Source organism: Pseudorasbora parva, chromosome 1 (assembly GCF_024679245.1).
Source record: "Pseudorasbora parva isolate DD20220531a chromosome 1, ASM2467924v1, whole genome shotgun sequence".
Lineage (NCBI taxonomy): Eukaryota > Metazoa > Chordata > Actinopteri > Cypriniformes > Gobionidae > Pseudorasbora > Pseudorasbora parva.
The window spans coordinates 3,806,303-3,831,192 of record NC_090172.1 but is presented as its reverse complement, the minus strand read 5'-3'; the positions used below and the strand labels follow the sequence as shown (position 1 = coordinate 3,831,192).

Below are 24,890 nucleotides of genomic sequence, written 5' to 3'. Positions count from 1 at the left end.
TCCCATCAAGAATGATACATGTTTCTCACCTCGGTCATTTGTCAGCAAGAGATACGACACAACACCATATCCATCTTGGCTAGCGTCTGAGAAATTGTGAATTTGAGCAGCGTTCGTGGGCCCAAATGCAGAGGGTTTGAAACATCTGTCAAGACTGAGTTCTGAAAGTTTGTCTAAGTCCGTCAGCCACTTCTTCCATGTCCGGCATGATTTTTCATCAATCTCTTCATCCCAACCTTTCTTCTCTTGGCAGAGATCTCTTAAAATTAGCTTGATAGGTAGTAGGAGTGGTGCCAAAAAACCCATTGGGTCATACACCGAACTGACTACAGATAAAATGCCCCGTCTTGTACATGGCTTGTCCGGTAGATTTATTTTGAACCTGAAGCTGTCAGAACTTGTGCACCACTGCATGCCTAATGCCCGTTCCACTGGTAACTCATCATGTTCCAAATCGAGGTCTTTGACTTCCGCAGCTCGTTCATGGTCAGGAATGGAGCCCAGCAGGGCTCTGCTGTTGCTAACCCACTTGGTCAAATGAAAACCACCACTGGAGCACAACTTCATCAGCTCCCTCACAAGAGCAACGGCTTTCTCTTCTGTGGCTACTGACTTCAAACAGTCGTCCACATAGAAGTTCTTGAGGACTGTCTGAGTGGCTTCTGGGGTACTTTTTGATGCTGCATCTTCCGCTGTTCTTCTTAATGCATATGACGCACAACTAGGGGATGATGTTGCACCGAACAAATGCACACACATTCTGTACTCTTCTGCTTCCACATTCAGATTACCACCTGGCCACCAGAGAAAGCGTAGCATGTCTGTGTCCGTGTCTGGAATCCGCACCTGGTAAAACATTGACTCTATATCTGCCATCATGGCGACAGGCTCCTGTCTGAATCTCAACATCACTCCGATGAGGGTGTTAGTTAGATCAGGTCCTTGCAACAACTGATCATTTAGCGACACACCTCGGTAAGTTGCCGCACAGTCAAAGACGACTCTGAGTTTCCTCTTTTTTGGATGGTAAACCCCATGGTGTGGAATGAACCATACTCTTCCATCACTGCGAATCAACTGTTCTTCTGGAATCCTTACTGCATAGCCTTTTTCCAGTATGTTGTCCATAAAAGCCTTGTACTCTTGAAAGAAGTCTGTATTCCCACTTAACTTCTTCTTCAAAGAGTTAAGCCTCTGTTCAGCAATACCACGGTTGCATGGCATCTTCAACTTGTCATCCTTCAAAGGCAACTTGATGCGGAAGTGACCATCCACAAGCTGGGCTGATGTAGTCACCATATGCATGAACTGTTTATCATGTTGTGACTGTTCTCGTCTGTCCTCACATCTTCTTTCTGGAAAATCTGCATTGTAGTGCTTCATCAGCATATCTTCAATGCTTATTACAGAAATACGGTTGACAAGGAAACTTTGTTTTTTGCCACCATCTGATTCCTTCTCTTGGCCTCTGCTGATTGGCCCATTGATGACCCAGCCAAGAGCGGTCTTCACAGCATATGGTCCGTCGTTCCGGCTATTAATGATCTCCCATGGCTCCATGGCTTTGTACGCGTTGACACCGATGAGCAGACCAACTTCTGCTTCAAGTTTTGGGAGATGGACTCGACTTAGGTAAGACCACTTTTCCAAATCTTCCTTCTGTGGGATGTTGGCCTTTTTTGCAGGTATATCTGGCTGAGTATACACATTGGGAAGCTGAATGTAGTCTTGCTCATCTAAGCCACACACCTCCAGATCGGTAAGTTCATAGCTATCCACTTTCTGTTCTTGCGCTATAGTACGAAGCAGGAACTCTGTCTTTCTGCCTCGCATATTCAACTTCTTCGCCAATTCTTCGGTGCAGAAAGTCGCTGTACTTCCTTGATCCAGGAAAGCATAGGTCCTGATTATCTTTGTGTCTTTCTTGTGTTTTATCTGCACAGGTACGATGGGAAGAATACGCTCACTGTTCCCGGCCCCAGTATAGTCACCTTCTCTGCACCCTGCAGATACGAGAGCACTTGTGACTTCACTCGTGTCTTGTGTCCCGTCGTCTGCACTGTTGTTTTTTGGTGAAGTGTCTTCCTTAACAACGTGCAAGATAGCTGGGTGCTTGAATGAACAATCTGGGCAAGAGGCCCTTTTTTTACAGTCCTTGGACATATGACCTGCCGTCAGACACCCGAAACAAAGGCCGTTCATTTTTAAGAACTGAATTCTTTCTTTCAGAGGCTGTTCTCGAATCTTGTTGCACGCATTCAGTGCATGGTTCTTCTGGCAGTAAAGACAGGGACTTTGAAAAACACTTGCTGACTTTATTGCAAAAGGTTTCTTCTCAGGTTGGCTTTTACTGACATTATTTTCGGTAGCAGACACATTCACAGCAAAGCTGCTTCTTTTAGACTCACTTTTTCTAATACTTGGTTGCTTTTTTGAGTTGGTCTGTTTACTTGAAGTGGAGTCCAGGATATCTCCAAACAGCGGGTCATTGGCAACCTTTGCTTGTCTGTACACATATTCCACTAAATCAGGAAATCTGGCTCTTTTTCTTGTTCTTTCTTGAATGTCATAAGCATAATTTCTCCATTTTTCCTTCAGTTTGAATGGAAGTTTGGATAAAATGGACTTCATGTTGGTGGGGTTGTTCATTTCGTCCATGTAGTCCACATCATTCACTGTGTTACAACATCCAACCAAGAACAAAGCGAAAGCCTTCAATCCTTTTCTGTCTTCTGGCCGTATCTGAGGCCATTCCATAGCCTTCTTGATATAAGCTGTAGCGATGGTCATTTCATCTCCATAGTGACGGTCAAGCAGTTCTCTGGCTTCTGTATAAGCTCTTTCAGGTTTCATGTGCTCACAGCTTCGAATGAGATCAAGTGGCTCTCCACTCGTGAACTGTTCGAGGTAGTACAGCCGGTCTTGATGACTGTCTGTTTTACTGTCAATAGCATGCTCGAATGACCTTATGAAAGATCTGTAAGTCAGAGGATCTCCTGTAAACGTTGATATGTCTCTTTGAGGGAGTTGAGACAAACTCTGTTGTTTAATGAGCATCTCAGTGACTTCGTTTTGACGCTGCAACACTTCGTGAAGGCTATCTGAAGAAAAATCAGTGTGATCATGATGACTAAGATGTGGCGTGCTGCTGACAGCATCAAACCTTGATGGTGACTTTCTTCCATCTGAAGCACCAACTTGAGTGGCTGGCTTTGGATTGTATGTAAGGGACGTCTTACCAGCTCCACGACGCACATAATGGTCTATACTGTGTTTTTCTTGTCTACGAATCAGTGGTTCAAATCTGGGTCCTAAAGGTAGCTCTAATAAATCATGTTTAGATTCATGAGCATCTTCAAATTCTTCGTACACCTTCAGTTTAGCATCTGAAGCAGCAAGCTCAGTTTCAAGCTCCAATTGTTCTTTTCTAATTCTCAAACGAATTTCTTCCTGTTCTATTGCTTCTCTCTTTTTCATTGCTGCAGCTCTTGCCAACAGTGCTTCACGTTCAGCTTTAATTCTCAGCATTGCAGAATTAGTACTGGAAGTGCGGCTTACGACGGAGTTAGCTTCGGATACACTATCCTGTGGCTTAATATCATCTGTCTCATTCTTTAGGACATCTGCAATCCATTTGTTTGTATCTTCTATGAACCGCTGAAATTCCGAATATCTGTTCTCATAAGCATCTTGATCTGCTTTCTTGTCATCTTCATTAATTAACTCACACAACTCTTCATTAATCCGTTCATACTGTCTTAAGCATCTTTCAAACCTTAGCAATTCTTCATCTTTAATGAAATCAACATTGTGTACATTTTCCTTCAATTTGACTAAATCATTCTTCTGTTTGGTTATTTGTGCCAACTTTCCCCTGCGTTCTCCTTTCAGCCTTTGTAGTTTCTCCTCTACAGCCTTTTCTGTGGGCTTTGGCGCCCTCTTTTGGTCAACACACGCAGCTGCACTTTCATCTGCCATGTCATGTCACTTTAAAAATCTTCACGCAAAACTGTCACAATTCCTAATATTGTCCACGGCTTCTAGTCTTCTTGTAAACACTCATTTAAAAGAGTCACTGATGTGCGGGATTTATTTATTTAAAGCTCTATGACTTCCAGAATGAAATATCCAGTGAACACTTACTGTCACTTTTAGATGAAGGTTATAGTGTTAACTTACGCATCGTCAGGAAAGACATTAAGAAAATATCAGACCTGTTCCAGGGAAAGTTTCATTCAGCCGACGATTCAATAGGTAGGCCACCTCTGGCTTTCTTTTAGTATTCTTTTGCTGTGGCGCAGTTTTCCTCCGTATTGGTCTATTGTTAGCTGCCACTAGCAGGTTTCCATAGAATCCGCCCGGCCGTTTAGCTCGCCGTCATCACGTGTGGCTGTCTTTTTCTTTAGCGATCTTCTCACGCGGCTCGTCTTTCGGTTTCGTCGAGCAGTCTTTTGACTTTAATGTGAGTGCAACAAGCTTACTCACTAGCTTAGGACTTTAAAGTTCTTTTGTACTCAACACAAAACGTCAGTGAATAAAAGTCTTGAATCCAAGGTTCTTCATTTGACTGTTTAATTATGAATCGCAAAACATAAAAACAAAACTTAGGATATACTTTTCTTACAAATTAACTGTGCCGTTCCGTGTAGGTCAAAAGACTGTGTTGCTCCAAAGTCCAATGCTTCTGACTAATTCGCGGGGTTCTATTTCTTTCATGCTAAATCTAACAGCCAATCAAATTACATTATACTAGATCACTGGTTAACTGTTTACATTACAATTTCTTTGCAACACAGGTTTTCTCGGGTATTACTAAATGAACTTAAAACATTATTGCTTCCATAGAAAATGGCTTCAACAATTACCTTAGTTTATTTATTTCCAGAATGAGCCGTTTCACACCGCGGGTCCCCTTACAGTGACGTCACCATTTTGCGCCGTCATGTTTCTACGGTAGCCCTTAAGGGACAAACTTCTCTACAGAGTGCTAGTCACTCATTGCAGTCTCAGACGACAACATCTTTGTCCTGATTCGGCCACCGTAGCTTCTCTATGTGCTTCGAAAGGGAGGGGTGAGCGGTGGGTGACTGCAATGCACAACCTCACCACTAGACGGTGCTAAAATTTACACACTGCACCTTTAACTAATGCACAGATAATCATGAGTTAATGTATGACTCATAAAGAAGTAACACATTTATTAATGATCACTGCATCAGAAACTAATCAACATTCTATATGATTAAAAGTTTAAGTAATATATGAATTGCTATTAATTAAATGTGTCATCATGTATTAATTCCCTTATATTATCTAATAATGTAAATTAATGTGTTAATTAGCACAACGGGTCAAAGCCATGCACTTAAACTTCCAGTTGTCTGCTTTCATTATTAGCTAATGATTCACACAGGTTTCATTATGTTATGATTGAGGCACATTACTATTAACTAATTATTAAGTAATATGTAATTGCAGGTTTTGAATTAATTTTGAATTAGTTAATAGTCATGTGCCTCAATCATAACAATGATAATTGTGCAAATCAAATGAAATGCATGGCTTTGACCCATTGTGGTAACACGTCAACTTACACTATTAGATAGTACCATATGTTATTAGAGAATTAATACATTAACCTAATAAAAAATGATTGATTACTTAATCTATTTAATCATACAGAATGTTCATTAGTTGCTGATAATCATTAATAAATGGTTTAGTTGTTTATCTGTGCATTAGTTTAGCAGTATATTAGTGCATCCATACTGGACCGTCCTGAAACATCTGTCTAAGCACAGAATAACAAAACACACACAAACATCATTACAAAATCAATTCAAATTTCTCAGTGCACCTTGACAAACATAATATGTTGCATTTGTCGATTTGATGTTGATCAGTTGATAGTAATGCAGCGCTCGTCTCAATCATTTCATCAAAACAAGAAGAAGAAGAAATGATTTCGACTGCAGCTGCATCACATGATCCCTGGATGAACGAGTGATGAAAGTAAAGCAAGTGTTCACATAAATCCAACAAATGATACCTGAAATGTGTAAAAACAAAAACTATGGCATGTATTATTAGGCTAGGCAGTTAAAAATAAGTACAAGTAGGAGTCAAATACATCTGAAATATTAAAAGCATCCTGACATTTCACAGCAATATGCACCACAGTTTATATAACATGCAACTTAAGATGTGGTCACACTTTCCAATGTTTAGCAAATTTTCAGCTAAATGTCACTGAAAAGAGGCTAATATGACGGCACCTTAAGACTGAATGCACAGTTAGTGGTCAGGTATTATTACCAAAAAGGCATTTACTTCATGTAATATTACATGTACCTGACATAAATCTTGACTTCGAACATAGACATAATTCATAATTCTGACATAATTCCTGACATTTCCTCACTACTAAATATTCCACGCTCAACTGTTAGATCCGATGGACGAGTCAGGGTTTGGTGCATTGTGCCAATTGTAAAGTTTGGTGGAGGGGGGATTATGGTGTATGGTTGTTTTTCAGGGGTTGGGCCCAGCCCCTTATTTCCAGCAAAATGAAATCATAATGCTTTAGCATATCAAAACATTTTGGACAATTTCATGCTCCCAACTTTGTGGGAACATTTTGGGGACAGCCCCTTCCGGTTCCAACATGACTGTAAGTTTGGTGTGGAGGAACTTGACTGGCCTGCACAGAATCCTGAGCTCAACCCAATAGAACAGCTTTGGGATGAATTAGAGCGGAGACTGAGAGCCAGGCCTTCTCGTCCAATATCAGTGCCTGAACAGTTAAAGCTGATATAGCTGTAAAGGGTGGGACGACTCCATATTAAACCCTACGGATTAGGAATGGGATGTCATTAAAGTTGATGTCCATGTAAAAGTAGGCGTCCCAAAACTTTTGGCAATATAGTGTATGTACATTTAAAAAATGTAATGATTCATTGATAAACACATTTTTAACAGTCACTTGTCTCCACCTACTGGTGTAACAATGTAATCAATACAATGTGTTTCTTCATTCAAAGGGTAAATGATGCAGGTATAAAAATGCAGATACTATAAATATTTCTTTACATTCTAAGTACCAACCAACAATAATCAGAGTGAGGAGCGAAGCGCTCGCTACCTTTAGCACCAGGTACTTCATTACTCGTTTAATATTTGATTTGCAATCAGCTGCAATAAATAGAAACATCGGCAAGCTCAACTTGCTATTACAGGGAATTGCTCGCTAGTGTGGTGGTTATATGTGGTCCAATGAAAGGAAAGTGTTAATAAAATTACAAATAATTAAACTGCAGTCTTGGCAGAGTTAAATACATATGATTAAAAAGCCACATTATGAATATACTTGTTCCACTGACAGTTGTGACCCTGGACCACAAAACCATATAAGGGTCCTTTTTTTTTTTAAAGAGAGAGAGATGTATAATGCATCATATGAAAGCTGAATAAATAAGCTTTTCATTGATGTATGGTTTGTAAGGACAATATTTGGCTGAGATACAATTATTTGAGATTCTGGAATCATAGAGGGTACAACAACAACAAAATCTAAATATTGAGCAAATCTCCTTTAAAGTTGTCCAAATGAAGTGCTTAGCAATGCATATTACTACTAATAATACAATTTATATATGTATATATATATTTAAGGTAGAAAATTTACAAAAAAATCAGGATCTTTACTTAAAGGGATAGTTCACCCAAAAATGAGCCTGTGATGTTTATCTGCTGACCCCCAGTGTCCAACATGTAGGTGTGTTTGTTTCTTCAGTAGAACACAAATGAAGATTTTTAGCTCAACCGTTGCTGTGTGTAGGTCATATAATGATGTAACAACTCTATGAGAGTAAAAAAAAAAACATGCCCTGTGGCTCGTGACGACACACTGATATCTTAAGAGACAAAACGATCAGTTTGTGTGAGAAATCGAACCGTATTTATATCATTTTTTTACCTCAAATACAACGCTATATCCAACAGCCTGGAACGTGCTTCCATGCCACTGTGAAGATCTTCTAAAGATATTTAGTAGGCCTACAGCAAGTCATCACAATGGGAGACAATTTTGATATTTAAACAGACCAGGTGTATTTTTCTTGCGGATAGGTCACTTATTGTTAGCATGTCATTGCAGGACGGCTAATCTAAATGGTATGTACTTGCGTTTATTCAGATTGTTAAAAAACGATTAAAAATTCAAAGATCACATTCTCTTGCGCAAACTCATTTTCACATATTCCCAACTTCTGATCCTGCTCGCCTGAGTTATGGTTGATTGCCCTTCGGCTGGATATCAACACACTGATTCACGTGATAAAATGTTGGAAGATCTGCAGCGATCATTTTTCCCTTGATGATTTTACACACTCAGGAAGAATTAAATCAAATGCCCAGATGTTCCCCCTTCAGCATACACTCCAAAACCACATGATATGCCACCAACATGCACTGACTAAAATACAGGGCAAATATTATAATAGACTAATTTGTTCAGCTTTAATCATTGCAATAACATTACAAATACAACACATTACTCACTCTATTGACAGCGTGCTGTTGGGTCCCTCTGGCCTTGCTTGGACGACACCTCCAGTTTATACGTGGCAAGCTTAACACAACATGCAAAACGCTGCGGCTCAAAAGCGGAGAAAAGGATCTTCAGTCAGGCAGGTGTATGATGGAAAGCATTCGGAAATGTCCTCGCCGGTGTCTTGCAGTTGTGGCATTGCTATGCTCCACTTCTGTTGGCATCTCACAACACTTATCAGATGCTTCCTCCATCTCTCTGAGTTCTTGATCAGAGTATTCTGGTTCAAATAAATACAGTTGGGTCTGTAAAATCCACCTGGTCTGTTGATATTGCTGTACGTCTAAATATCTTTAGCTCTTCACATTGGCAGGAAACACTTTAGCGATGACTGTGCGCTGTGTAAAAAATGAGTGACGTTTACGTGCACAAGATCACTTCTAGCGTTGGTGTAAACTACGCCAGATTGTGATGTCTTTACACATACACAGTGTCTATAATGACCTTCCTTGCTGGAAGTGAAGAGCGTTCCAGGCTGTTGGATATAGCGTTGTATTTGAGGTAAAAAATGATATAAATACGGCTCGATTTTTCACTCAAACTGATCGTTTTGTGTCTTAAGATATCAGTGTGTCGTCAGCCACAGGGCTCTTTGTGCATGTTGTCGAAGCATGTTTTTTTTGCTCTCATAGAGTTGTTACCCATTCACATCATTATATGACCTACACACAGCAACGGTTGAGCTAAAAATCTTCATTTGTGTTCTCCTGAAGAAACAAACACACCTACATGTTGGACACACTGGGGGTCAGCAGATAAACATCACAGGCTCATTTTTGGGTGAACTATCCCTTTAATATCCTAATGATTTTTGGCATAAAAGAAAAATTGATAATTTTGACACATGCTAATGCCACAAATATACCCGTGAGATGCATTACTTGTTTTGTGGTCCAGGGTCGCAATTAGTAATAAAAATGGGAATGAAACTTAATTACTGTGGTCACTATAATGAGATGGAGAGATGGCCACTTTACCTGCTTTACTACCATTGATCTGAGATGATGGACAGAAATAAGCACCATTTAAAGGGATAGTTCACCCAAAAATGAAAATTCTGTCATCATTTACTCACCCTCATGTTGTTCCAAACCTGAATGAATCAATCTTTATCATTTACATTTCTTCTGAACATGAACTGTTTTTCTGAACATGAATTGTTCATATAGGCTTCTCTTGCCTACTCGTTTTATATTTTTTATAATTGCCAATATATTTTTGAGATCTTTTTGAGTCCTTCACACCTTTCTATTACCAACAGGTGTGTGATGGTAATTGTGTACTAATAAATATAGCGTATAGAAACCAAATCATTATGTAATACTGAAATAATAAATGTTTTTATTTAAAATTATAGACTAATTCAAAGCAAGGCCATAACCAGGTCAAACAGATCAGTGAACGAAATTCTAGGTCTAATTCTAATTGGGAAATAATCCATTTGGGACTATTTGCAAACAACATTTGCATTAATTGAGATTTTTCGCATGAATGAATAAATACGTACATCCGCAGCTTATATTTATATAGTTCCTCAGTGGTTCCTCAGTTTTAGTAAATCATCTCAAATGTTCAGAGTTTTAATTCGCTCATATAGTTTTCTTCATTAAAATGTTCATCAATGATTGTATATTAAGAGCATGGAAACATTGTATTTTGTGTGCATTTGTGTGTGTGCAATTTAGTTTTGTGATTTCACCGGAAAGAATAGTCTCTCTCTGCAACGGCATTACGCGATAGATTGATGCGCTCGTTTGTGTGTGAGTGTGAAGACTAGGGGTTGCACCGACTAGTCGACTTTAATGCTCTGTCATGGCGCTTTAAGCTTGACGTCGACTAGTCGCTGGCCTATAGAGGGCGCAACAGGATAAGCAATTCGCGACACGTACGCTCTGTTTTGAACAGTTAAAAATGACAAATAAATGCTTACTCCGAGAGCTCTCCACAAGACATGTTTGATTACCATCTGGATGCTCAAAACTGATCGGGAGAATGCACGCTTATTGTACACGTAAGTTAATTATCGCACTAAACTGCGTGCTGCATTGCAACACACACACATAGCCTGATCATGCGGAGATGGCGCGCACCTCACACAAAACCATTGAGTAGCACAGAAATGTATTGTCAACACAGTTCTGGGATTTATCAATAAAATAGCTTAGAAACTGAAAAGTTCTAGCATTTATTTCTTGATAACTAAAAACTCACAGCTTCACTATTAGTAGAGACGCTGGCAGGTAGAATTAATTCACACACAATTATATACAAATCTTTATTGTGCTACTTTATCTGTATCTTATTCAGAACGAGCAGAAATCTGTGAGAAATATAATGACCATAAGACGAAAGAACTGATACAAAAGCTGTTATGTAGGAGCAATAACCTTATGGGCAGCGCTGTCATAGGCCATAGCTGTCCTGTGCACAAGAAGACTCCTGTTCGTGTCTCAGCTCGAGGCTCAGGCTTATTTGTATAAAATAATGATGTCAACAGCGACTAGTCGACGTCGACTCGACTTTCATCACATAAATGTCGACTTAAAAAAAATGGAAGTCGTTCAACCCCTAGTGAAGACTGCGCGAGCCAAAAGAGAATGTAAACCCCGCCTACTTTGATTTGATTGGCCATTTGAGCGCCGTTAAAGCACATTCATTTCGACTGTCTGGCACACGCAACGACTGTTTTGTCAAGTGTTATGTCAAGTAGGGGGCCACAAAATATCATCCTGCGGGCCGCGAGTTTGAGACCCCTGCCCTAGAGGGTTGTTCTCTCTGCTTGGTTACAAACATTCTTCCAAATATCCTCTTTTGTGTTCAGAACAATGAAACTCATACAGGTTTAGAACAACTTGAGGGTGAGTAAATGATGACAGAATTTTCATTTCTGGGTGAACTATCCCTTTAAAGGATATAGGGACAGAGTGTCTCCCTGATAAACTGTTGGTCAATGGCAGCAGCTTGACCACACCAGACCAGATGAAAGTCTGTCCAACAATGGCTGCTTTGAGTATTTGTGTCATAATTTTGTGTTATAACAGTCATTCTGCAATCCCTTTGTGTCTCAGCGGCTCGCAGTGCGATCTTCGCCCCGGGACGGCAGCCCGCAGGTCTTGCAGCACTTCGCACGCACAGAAGACATGTGACATCGGCCGAGCCATTGGAGGGTCTGACAGAAGCGAAATGTCAAAAGATCCCGTAAACACAACTGACCTGAAAGACACAGAGAACGAACAACATGAGAGAGAGAGAGAGAGCGAGAGAGCGAGAGAGAGAGAGCGAGAGAGAGAGAGAGAGAGAGAGAGAGAGAGAGAGAGAGAGAGAGAGAGAGAGAGAGAGAGAGAGAGAGAGAGAGAGAGAGCGCTTTGCCACCTGCACATTCATGCACCAGTGCTTTCACACATCAGGGTATTTGCTCTCAAGCCAGGCAACACATTACAGCAACACAAACACCCCGAGAGAAAAAACACACTCCTCACTGATGCTGTGAATTAAAGTATAATGGCTGCACAGCAAAACATAATTAAGGATAATTTCCCGAAATGGACCTTTTCACATTTTCTCAGAAGCGGAAGTCGTAATGCTTGGGTAAACTTATACTATAGTGGGGAATTTTTTGCATTCCCATTTACCGTTCCCAGTGCATGCCCCCTTTTTACAAGATTTAATAAGTCTCAGGTGTCCCCAGAATGTGTGTGTGAAGTTTCAGCTCAAAACAGCCCACAGATCATTTATTATATCATGTTGTAAATGGCCATTTTTGAGTGGAAGGAAAAACATGCCGTTTTCATGCATGTTTCTTTAAATGCAAATAAGCTGCTGATCCCCGCCCCCTTTATCCAGAAGAGGGCGGAGCCTGTACAGCTCATGCCTCGGATACTAAAACATCTGTTTGGTTTTGATGATCATCTCCATCAGGCTCACGTGACATCACAATTCTTCTTCATCATGAACGTTTATGATCTGCATGTCAGTCTAAACTTTTGATGGTTTTCTGAGCACACACACACACAAACACACACACACACACACTCAAAGCACAGTCTTATTGGACTTTCACGTCTTATTGCGCTTAAACTGTCAAAAACACACACAGTTCAGATAAACACTGTCGGTTCTGTCTGTGAACGTAAAGAAATCGCATGTGTATATTAGATCTGTGTATTAAAGTATAATATACAGTACCTAATGCAATATCTGCTGTTAATATTAAAAACTGAAAATCACTCACTGCTCTCGACTGAATAACTTTAGTAGATTTATTAAGAACACATTTCTTACTTGAATGCTCTGGCGAGGAGATAAACATGTCAGACTGTGTACAGCTCACTGAGGGCGGAGTCTGTTAGTGGATGAGGGCGGGGACTATGCTAATAGGGTGGAGTTTGTCAGCAATTGAGGGCGGGGCCTAATCACTTGTGACATCACACTGCTAGAATCTGCAAACGGCTTATTCAGAGACACTGCTTGATTTATGGGGTTTAAAAAATAGATTTTTACGATTATAGGGTGGTTGTGTACACATTTTAACAGTTAACCTCTGCTGGTCATGTATTTCAAACTTCTTTTTACCTCTAAAAGCGAAGAATGTAAAAGAACATGCCATGAGTATATTGGGGCCTTTAGTGCCCAACCATTTCTTCAATGGCATTTAATGGTTCTGGAAGTATTTTTATCTCTGAAGTATTTATAGAAGCTCCGATTGCTATATAGTCAGTGTTATGGTGGGTTCACACCAGACGTGAATGAAGCGATAAGCCCGAGTGATTTACATGTTAAGTCAATGTAAAGATGTGAATAGACTTGGAAGAAAGTGAGTGAGGAGGTCAGACAGTCTGGTAATTCGTAAAAAAAAAAAAAACGCTCTTTACTCAATTTGAGCTATACATAGGGTGATTTCAGGGTGATTGGGACACTTTTTGCCATTGAGATGGTTTGGAAAAAGTGTCCAAATCACCCTGAATTCACCCTATTGAGACAACAAGCTATTTAAAACCTGCAAATTGAGCTTATTCGCTGTATTTTAAAACAATCCTTGTCAGCCATTTCACAACGAGACGAGCCGCCTGGCAGAAGCCCCTCCCATGATATGAATTCACGTCTGTTGTGTAGTGAATGTCACGCTCGAATGAAGCGAGTAAACTTAAAATGTTCAAGGGTCCAACTACGCACAAATAACTCGATTTATTCGCTTTATACGCATCTGGTGTGAACACCCGACACCTGTGCTTATGACTGCACATGCGCATTGGCTGGTTCAGCCTAAAAAATTTTTTTAATGCTATTTGAGCATAAAAAAACAACATTATTGGGTCCATTCATGTCAGATTTTATTGCTGATTTGAAATATGTTATATAAATGTGAGTTCGGAAAACAGTTTTTGCAATTTCAAAATTCCCCCATTCAAGTAGATGGGACTTTTTTCTTGGAGGCTCGAAACAGCTGCGCAGGGGCGTCGTAAATATGGCCATCAAGTGAACAGATTTTACTTTTGGAGTGTTTTGCTTGTTTTGACTCTCCTTTGGTGGAATTTTCTGCACAGCATCATGGGTAATGTAGTTTTACACCATGAATTGCGCTGTTAAGAATGATTATTTTAAAAATAAGTTGAAATAATGCGGGCTTTAGGCTTCAACAAAAGCATATGCCATTGATTAATAACCTTAGAGCTCACAGTAAGGCTCTCTTTAGAGGTTTATAAGTTGTCATTAAAAATCTATTTCCCTATGAAGAACCCAAGTGTTGCAGTCAAAATCAACAATAGCATTTCAAAGAGGAGATCGATTAAATTGTCAGAAGAAAGAATGATGTCAAATTTTTTGTCTGTATTACAAGCACTCGCTCAGCAGCTTTAACCAGTTTTATTAGATTTAATGTCAAGGTAATGAAACACAAAACTATAGCCTTATAAATGAACTTTTTTGTTTAAATAAAATATCAAAACTTTGATGATGATAATATTTGTGGAACCGCATCATTAGAGTCTGTGAAAAGGGCCTATTATTCATACATTACATTCTAGTTGGTACAAAAATACAAAAGGCAAAATGCCATCAGAAGAAAATATTTTGTCCTCTTTTCTCAACAGGTAACAGCAAATGTTCAAAATTGTCAAGCAAATATCTCAACCTTGGATTCACCAATACAGTGGTGGGTAATGAAGAGAGGCCATTCATTTCATGCCTCGAAATATTCACTTCTGATAGTTTAAAGACAAACAAGATGCCACTTAGAGCCTTCCCAACACAAAATGCCATATATTGCCATGATAGCCATAAAAAAATCTCTGCTGTATTTTTTAAATTTTAACCTTTGTTGGGCATGTTTTCAATGCATTCCGCAAGACAAGAAATATTTTCTTTCTGAATACCAGTTAGAAGACTTCAAGTGTGCCAGTAACAGGCTGATTAAAAGCATTCTTTAAATGCCTCGTTTGAAAAAGCGATAAGACCAAAAACGCTTAGAGGAGAGATCAAAAACAAAGAAGGGTTTACAATGCAAATTTACAGAAGAGTTGCAGACTAAATGGATTTTCAGAGCATTCCCACCGGGTGACTCCACTAACAGAAGGAGTCATTCAGGTCTCAGCACGACAGCATCTCGATCACAGTGTGTTGACATCAGTGGGGTCAGGGGCCTCAGCTGCAGTGGGATCACACACTGCTCCTGTGCCTTCCCACACTGCCGCTCTATATGCACACAATGGGATTTAATAAAAAAATACATGGGAACATGCATATGTGGTACATTTTAAAAGGATGGTTGCATGCGATTTCACTTTATTAACTTTAGTTAGTGTGTGTAATGTCACTGCTTGAGCATAAACAGTGTCTGCAAAGTTACATCGCTGAAAGTTCAATGCAAACGGAGATATTGTCTTTTAAAGTTACGGCAGTTTATTGCCTACAAAAATGGCCGGTTTGGACTACAACGAGCTTCTTCCTGGGTTGGTGACATCATAAACCCTCACTAGTCTCCGCAGATGTGACTTCTGCCCGTAATGGGAAGGGGCGTGGCCTTAACCTGTGCTTGGCACTTCAGCCAATAAAAATACAGGAAACTGTATTGGCCATCTAACCAATCTAAGACCATTGCGTTTTTCAAAGGGATGGGCTTCATAGAAGCAGGAAGCAAACGAGCCGTTCAGAGGCCAGTGGAGACAGCGGTGTGGAATAAAGGTAAAAAAAAAAAAAAAAAAAAGTATTAAGACATGTTATACTGCACCCCATAAACACAACCAAGCCTAGAAAAAAAACACGGAAACACCGCTTTATCCATCCAAAAGCATCATGGAAATGAAGTCTAGTGGTATTTTGAATAAAAGCAAGCATGTCAAAATAATTGTGGCATGCTCGAAAGGCCAAAAAAAAAAAAAAAATTGGTGTAGAAATACATTTCACTCAGAAGTTGCTAGTAAATTGTACAATTATTACAAAATAATGGCAAGTATTTACAATGTGTGTGAAACACACTGAATTAAATGTGAGGTATGAAGACTGAAATAGTATTTATTATAAATGATTTACCTGTGCACTGTGCATTTTTTTTTTTGTGCCTCAAAATCTTTAAACAAAATAATTTCCCCTCCCTCTTGCAGTGATATCTCTTGTCTGATGATGAGGGCGGGGCAACCTGTCACTCACATGAGATCCACCAATAACAGACCACAACCATCCAATCAATTCCCCTCAGACAAAATCAAGCCCCGCCCAACATTTTTTCTTATTCCAGAAGCTATTTCAATTGTATATACTGTTATCCTCTAACCAAAACTGTTAGGGGTTAACAAAACGTCACAACAGGAAAAAAGACTAACGCAACTTCAGTTTCATTATGACTTTAAACAAAGTTGGTGAAGATTTATGCCAGGAAAATATCAACTTCAATGACATTCAGGGACACAGCATTATTGAAGATGACGTCTCATTCTAACATATTCTCATGGCAATTCACAAACTGTTTGGCAAATTGGTGGCTAATTCGTATGAATTTATACGATCTCACTGGTATGTTTTTGTTCGATTTACTTAAAGGGGTACTTCATTGTTGGCAAAATGGGCTTTCATTATGCCTATGCAGTAGAAAGGCAAAAAAAGAAGAAAAAAAAGGCTGCGCTAGGTAGGTAGGAATACTTCAACACCCATAATGCACTGGGCATGTTGCCATCCGAGGCCACTTCCACCAGTCCGCTGTGGATACGCTTACCAGAGTAAAATACCACCTCTTACTTTAGTAGGAAATACCTTTTAGCCATAATCGTGTCTACTTGTATTGTTTCCAGGTGCAGGAATTCAGATGTGTATTGTTGGCAGTGGCTAAAGGCTGCAAAGAATTATAAATGCGGAAGGAAAAAAAATAAAAATTGTTGTCAACATTTCAAACTGAATGACAATGACCAGTCTTTTAGGACTAACTGAGGTTAAAAAACTGAAAGAAACTGCAGTTCTGTCAGCGAAAGAAAGGCGTTGCCATAGTGTTACATTTTACCATAATTCAGTGCATATGTTGCATATCACAAAGAGCCATTCATAAATAGTTCATTGTGCAGTAAAATAAAATCTTAGCTTCTAACATATACCTGCAAAGCTTCCTAGTTTTTGCTTTGTCTCTGCTGGAGAACACTTCATTACAGCCTGTGAAAGCTGTCATGTTCTGTCAGCTCAAATGAAGACGCTTCAGAAACACTTCACATGGTGCATAGTCTGCTCATCTATGATCCTGTCACTCTGAGGTCATTCAGTCACAGGTTCTGCAGGATTTACAGCACACTTACCATGTTGATAATACATATATAAGTATTAGAGCTAAGGAGGCTGCAGAACAAATCAACAAGGAGCTTCTAACAGCAGTGAATTAATGGACTGACCATTAACTGAAAAAGAACTGTAATGTTTTATTACAAAAATAGGATGAATTAGAGCCTAATAAGACTTCATTTTATGATGCATTCAGGATAGATCTAACTGTAGTCTCGTTGTGTGTACATATTCAACTCATGCTTGCCATCATAAATGGGTGAAGGGTTCAGCTAGATGGATGGATAATTGGTTGGTTAGATGGTTAGCCGGATGTACGGATGAATGGATGGATGGATGGATGGTTGGTCGAATTAGATGGATGGTTGTTTGTTTGGATGGATGGATGAATGGTTGGTTTGTTGAATTGGATGGATGGTTGTTTGTTTGGTTGGTTACATTGTTCTATGTATAACGTTACACTAGTCTGACGTGCAAAACCGTTTTGCTTGCCACTGCTAAGGTCTAGACGCATACAATAGTCCATAAACCGAATCATGTCCTCATAAACTGCGAGTAAAGACACACAAATGTTGACAGGCCACTAAATACAGTCCATACCACAGAGACGGACGTCCTGCTGTTGCTGCTTCTCCTGTTCAATTTATTTCAGCCTCCGGATCTGATTCTGGATCATATATGTATTAGTTAAATCTGAAAAAAGTAACATTTTTCTCCACACTTGAGGACGTCACCGCTTTGCGCTCGTCATTCTTTAGCTCCGCCCACACGATACGCCTCCAGCCGCTCGTTTTTTTCCGGAAAGACTCGGTACAGCCCATATTTCTTTTATAAATATAATAAAACTAAAGACTTTTCGGAGATATGAAGGATGCAATACTACTCTATAGGTACTCAAGATTGACATGAGATTGACTGAGTGTTTTTTACGTTCTCAAAAAAAACTCATCCTGTATGATTTATAAGCCTTTTGTGATCTCAGGTTTTACTATCCTTAAAGGGTTAGTTCACCCAAAAATGAAATTGATGTCATTAACTTCTCCCCCTAATGTCGTTCCACACCCGTAAGACAGTTTAAGATATTTTATATTTTAGTCCCAGAGCACAGTCAATGCACACTTCACTGTCCATGTCCAGAAAGCTAATAACGCTAATATCAAAGATTTGGGTCGCCAATGTCACATGATCTCAGCAGTTTGGCAGTTTGACACGATCCGAACTGCTGAAATCACATGATATTGGCGACCCGAATCTTTGATCGATTCACTGATTCATTAACCGTTTGATTCTTTTTGGAGGCACATGGAGAAGACAATGCTGAATAAAATCGTAGTTTTTGATATTTTTGGACCAAAATGTATTTTTGATGTTTCCAGAGCCTCTAATTAACCCACTGATGTCTCATATGGACTACTTTGGTGATGTTTTTATTAGCTTTCTGGACATGGACAGTGAAGTGTGCATTGACTGCATAATGCTCTGGGACTAAAATATAAAATATCTTAAACTGTGTCTGAAGATGAACGGAGGTCTTACGGGTGTGAAATGACATTAGGGAGAGGAGTTAATGACATACATTTCATTTTTGGGTGAACTAACCCTTTAAGGGGACATTTGGTCCCCACGATGTAATATAAACAAGGACACAAGGACACAAGGACACACACACACACACACACACACACACACACACACACACACACACACACACACACACACACACACACACACACACACACACACACACACACACACACACACACACACACACACACACACACACACACACACACACACACACACACACACATCCTGTATTTACATGATTTATTCCACACAGAGAAGCAGACCAAATCCCGTGACACACAATGTCCTTCGGCTGGGAGAGGGCTCATTAATCCGGTCAGAACTTACCCCACCTCCCCAACATCCTGTAAGAGCTGCTTTAAACAATGCTGAGGAGTCTCAGTGACACAGGAAATGTAGTTTGCGTTTATTTTTGGTCACTCATTCAGTACTCAAAATCTCAGAAGACAAATGAGGCAGTTCTCATGGAAACTACTGTAAATCACACTGGAAAACGTTTGTCTTTGTAATCTTCAATCAATAATTTTCCACAAAATCACATCTGAAAGGGCTTTTCTTTTGAACTGACGTTACTTTTACCTTCAAGTTGATTCGATTCGATTGTTTATTTCGCCACACGACAATGCCTGGGGAATTTTTTTCGGTACAGTGTGTTTAAGCTCTACATCAACATTCATTACAAACAACAAATAGACAATACACATCACAACATGTAACAATACAAAATACAGTGGGTACATGACCATGCGTAGTGTATGAGAGGAAAAACTAAACTAAAGAGAGGAGTTCAGAGTCCTGATGGCTATGGGGAAAAAGCTCTTTATGAAGCGTTTGGTCTTGGTAGATAGTGACCGGTAGCGCCTCCCTGAAGGAAGGAGCTGAAATAGGTGGTTCGCTGGATGTGAGATGTCAGAGATGATTTTCTTTGCCCGCTTTACAGTCCGATATGTATAGAGGGAATTGACTGAAGGCAGTGGTTTCCCTATGATCTTGGATGCTTTGTTGACAGTCTGCTGTAGTTTTTTCTTTGTTTGGCTATCTGTGCTACCATACCATACTGTTATTGACAGTGTGATGTTTTGGACATGCATTTTCATTACAGCATTTTTTTTAAAATATGGACTGAACAACCCATAGAAAAGTTTTTGATATGAACCCATAGGGGGAAATGAGCACAAAATAAGGTCTCTTTAATGTCTCAATTATTTATCCTACTGTAAACAGCATTGATATCAAACATAAAGCAAATAGATATTATCACAGATTTCAATATGAACTCAAATTTTCTCTTCAAATTCTTCCAGGAATAAAACCTGCATGACAACAATTGTCTCATTTCTAATTGTATTCTTCCTAAAGAGTCATTCTGCCACAGTTCTCTCAAAGTTATGAACAAAGTTTTTTCCAAAGTTATCTGGTCTTTAATAATGCTCTCAAAATGTTCGTGGAACTTTCTTTTTTTTACCTGAAAAGTTTAGTTGGACATTTTGTTTTAAATATTTTACTTGTTACTTTTGAATGTTCTCTAAACTCTCTAAAATTGAATATTCCCCTAATGTTCGTACATAACATTTAAAAAACTGGATTTTTTTTTTTTGACCTTTCAGAAAACATTCCAAAATAACATTTACCGTATTTATCTTAATGGGAAAATATGGCGAATTATCTGAACTCAATTAAGCCTCTGAGCAATACATTTACATTCATTATTTTAGCAGACTGCGTTGCATTCAATATGTTAACACAATTGTTTAAAGATGTACCGTAGCACAGGGTTAACTTGTTATATAACAGCATTCATTCAACTGTGCAAGCAAGCAACAGCTGACTTCAGTTAATATGCCATGCAAATCCACTTGTGATCTATTTGGACAATGTCAAAAGAATTCAATCCAAACACTTATGCAAGACCTCTCTCAACATCCAAAACACTGTCAGTGAAGTGATCGCATCAGCAGATGCCTTGCCAAAAGCGGTTTTTATCTGAGGCAAAGGAAAAAAACAATACTATTAATAGCCCTTTGGGACGCCATAATTTACAAATGTAGAGTGGGGAAGTCCACACTCAGAGAGCACTCTTCAGCAGAAGGCATCCAGGATGGGAAACAGTGAAGCAAAAGCTTCCCCTCAGTAACACAGCAGACTGTGAGACCCTCCAGCTGATACTATCACCGTTTGAGCCAACGGGACCAGGTTTTTGGTAGCTGGTCAAGAAGCTGATTAATTTACAATCCAACACCAACAAACAAAGAAAGGAGATCCTATTCAGATGACTGTTGAACTCAAGTATTCCAGGGCTAGGAGTCTGCACTGTAAAAAATGCTTTTCTTACTTAGTATTTTTGTCTTGTTTCTAGTCTAAATATCTAAAAATTCTTACATTAAGAAACATTTACTAGACAAGTAAAAACTATTGTCTTGTTTTGGGAAAAAATAACTCAACATTAAGAAAATTTAAAATAAGATAAATAATCTGCCAATGGGGTAAGAAAAATAATCTTAAAACAACACTATTTTACTTACCTTATTGGCAGATTATTTATCTTATTTTAAGCAAAAACTCTCTTAATTTCAAGTAATTTCTTGTCTAGTAAATGTTTCTTAATGTAAGAATTTTTAGATATTTAGACTAGAAACAAGACAAAAATAATAAGTAAGCAGTGAGAGTAAAGTATCAACCAACCAACGAAATCATTAGTTAATGAGGACAAAGGGAAATCAGTAGTCTCACATAGCAAATTTAAGCCAGTATTTTATGTATGCCTCAGAAATCCATAAGCCAACCCACCAACCATCCAAACAACCAGCCATCCATCCATCCATCCATCCATCCATCCATCCATCCATCCATCGAACCAACCAACCAACCAACCAACCAACCATCCATCCATCCAACTAACCAGCCAACAACCCGCCAACCATCCATCCATCCATCCATCGAACCAACCAACCAACCAACCAACCAACCATCCATCCATCCAACTAACCAGCCAACAACCCGCCAACCATCCATCCATCCATCGAACCAACCAACCAACCAACCATCCATCCATCCAACTAACCAGCCAACAACCCGCCAACCATCCATCCATCCATCGAACCAACCAACCAACACACCGACCGACCGACCAACCAACCAACCGACCGACCAACCAACCAACCAACCAACCAACCAACCAACCAACCAACCAACCAACCATCCAACCAACCAACCATCCATCCATCCATCCACTTGGTTGATTCGCGAAATTAGAAATTTAATAGTTAGGTTTTTTATTTATGTCGGTAATGTTTTTCTCCTGGTCTTCTAATAGTGCAAACACAAACTGAAAAAACACATCTAAAAGATATTTAAATAATACAATTCTCCACATGACGAAAGGTAAAATTCAAGGTATGACAAAGAACAACATCTTGGGGCCAGTAAAGTCTGTATGGATTAATATAAATAATACATATAGAAAGCTGAGGTGTTTCATCCGGAAAAACTTTTGCACACAACATGGTGGCGTAATTATTTTTTTAAATAATCATGAAGTCTCCTATTCCCCTGCACTAGGGTGAAATTATTAAGAGCAAACATTGCTTTACCCAAAACTAATCAAACGTGGGTGGATTTCCAGGATAATTTCTTTCTAAAGTTAAGGAATTAACCACATGTACCACCAAACCACTCATCACGAATGACATTTTAATTATCAAACTGAGCCGAAGCTATTTTCTCAGCACTAGTACATGACAGGCCTGGAGGTACATTTCAAAGTAATGATGATGGTAATTAAAGGCTGTGAGACAGGTGAGCTGTAGTACTCGAAGAACGAAGAAGTCACTAAAATTCCTCACAGGGATATGAAGAAGAAGTAAAGGTTAAGGAAAGGAGCATTTTCTTGCTTGAAATTTTCCAATTTGCTGATAGCTGCTATCTGTGAACCTCCAATTAAGGACAATATATGAATAACATATTCCTGTAAATTCGTCTAAAACCTGCTGTGAATGCCTTTCATCTCATTCTATGCTAAGACTTTAAAAAGGTGTCATGAACTGGCTTTTTTTCTTTTTTATACTGTCATCTGAGGTCAACTAACAACATTCGTGTGGTTTTTACATTCAAAAACATCATAACTAATAAGTAATAGGCTATTTTCTACACTGGTTTTGAGGCTCTCTCCTGAACGCTGGGTTATGATGGGCGTGCAGCACTCGAGCCCACGGCTAGGATCGGAGAATATTTGCATATTTAATGAGCTTCAGGGAGGGATTGTTCTGAAAGCGGCAACCGGGATGATTCTCTCACAGGGCTTTATCAAGCAAACACAATGATTTATCTCATCTACCCGCGATTGATGGGAATATTATTTCTGTATTACATGGCCCGCATGATCGGTCAATATAAGCGTGAATTGCACACACACACACAAACACACGTGCGCAACCAGATCAAGAAAGAATATCTGCCGACGGGCTTACGTTTTGGTACACAGCCCAAACACACAGCCCCCGGACTACTATTACTACATATAAAAAATACGTTTTACTCACATAATTTTGTTGAACCATTCCTGTCAGATCCAGTTATAGAAGGCAAATCCAGCACTTGAGACTTCCGCAGTGAAATGAAGTGAACACACAAACGATCTTCCCCACGTGAGCTGGAACTTTATTAAAAATAAATGAAGTATCACACATTCCTAATATTATGATTCGAAGGAAGCTTATGCAGCGACTGTGTTCTTCCACAATATATTGCTATCTTCTTCAGCATGTTTATTGCTGCTGGCTTGTGATCGACCGATCAGCTCCATGAGTCGGTGGGCGGGGCTACTAAATTAGATAAGTGGGTGGGCGGGGCTACTGAATTAGACGAGTCGGTGGGCGGGGCTACTGGATTAGACGTTCTGTAGATGTGTGTGTTTCGTCGTGCGATGACGTAAGAGTGAAGCTCACGATCGTTTTCTGGGTCTGGTGTCTATAAAAGCTTTTCTTTGACTAAAAAGGACGTTTTCAGCTCTGAAACTTACAGTATAATCTTATATTATCATGACCTTGCTCAAGGGAAAGTTGATTTCCCAATTCATCACCCCTTTAAGCTAAAAGCTACAATCTTTTAGATTTTATCTTATTTGTCTGAGACTATAACTCTTGTTCATGTATCTCGTTCTCTTTATATCAGAATAATCATTGTCGGGGCTGCACACACAGTGTTCTTCTATCCCCAATGACCCATGACAAAAGAGCAGCAATGAAGGACGATTCATGGGTCCTTAAATGGCACAGACATTCTGTCTAAGTCCCCAGCAATCGGCAATGATCAAGCCAAACCAATCTAAAGGTGCAGCACTTTATGGAACCTTGAATAGCAAATACAGAGAAAATGGATCTCTCTCTCTCTCTCTCTCTCTCTCTCTCTCTCTCTCTCTCTCTCTCTCTCTCTCTCTCTCTCATTGCTGATAAATGCAAGGCAATTTCTTTAAGTCTACATATGCTCTTAGTGTTCATGCTACCTAGTAACTGCAGTTCACAATAACATACACCGCACTGAGTGTACAGATTTGCCCAAGCCATAGAAAAAAAAAATCCCTTTTAGCTTTGGCATCTCATGTGTATGAAGTCAATATTTTCAATGTTAAAATTCACCTATTCCAGTTTAATTTGCAACAACAATAGATAAAATGCATGTACAACTAAGCTTCATATACAGTGAATATAGCGCAAGTTCGCATCCTTTGGAAGTCCATGCAGAGTGGATTTGCTTTTACAGCGCAGAAAACATCCTCTTGTCGACATCATGTCAACGACACAATCCAAACTCTTCCAGTCTCAGCTACAGTTACAGTGTTTGAGGGCGGGTCAAAGAAGACGCTGTTCGCACGCAGCCAATTAAGGCCATCAGCTGGCATTATGCAAACTTGTTACAAACCTACAGGCAGTTCAGAATCACT

At 39.4% G+C, this 24,890-nt stretch overlaps 1 protein-coding gene across 1 annotated transcript in view; it reads right to left on the bottom strand.

Moving 5' to 3' along the window:
• Positions 1–9,428: 9,428 nt before the first annotated feature.
• Positions 9,429–24,890, bottom strand: part of LOC137091355 (A disintegrin and metalloproteinase with thrombospondin motifs 7) — a 113,749-nt gene continuing 98,287 nt past the window's right edge. The window contains exon 24 of the mRNA XM_067455724.1: positions 9,429–11,821. Coding sequence (XP_067311825.1) covers positions 11,673–11,821 — 149 coding nt within the window. The 3' untranslated portion in view covers positions 9,429–11,672. The remainder of the gene's footprint in view (positions 11,822–24,890) is intronic.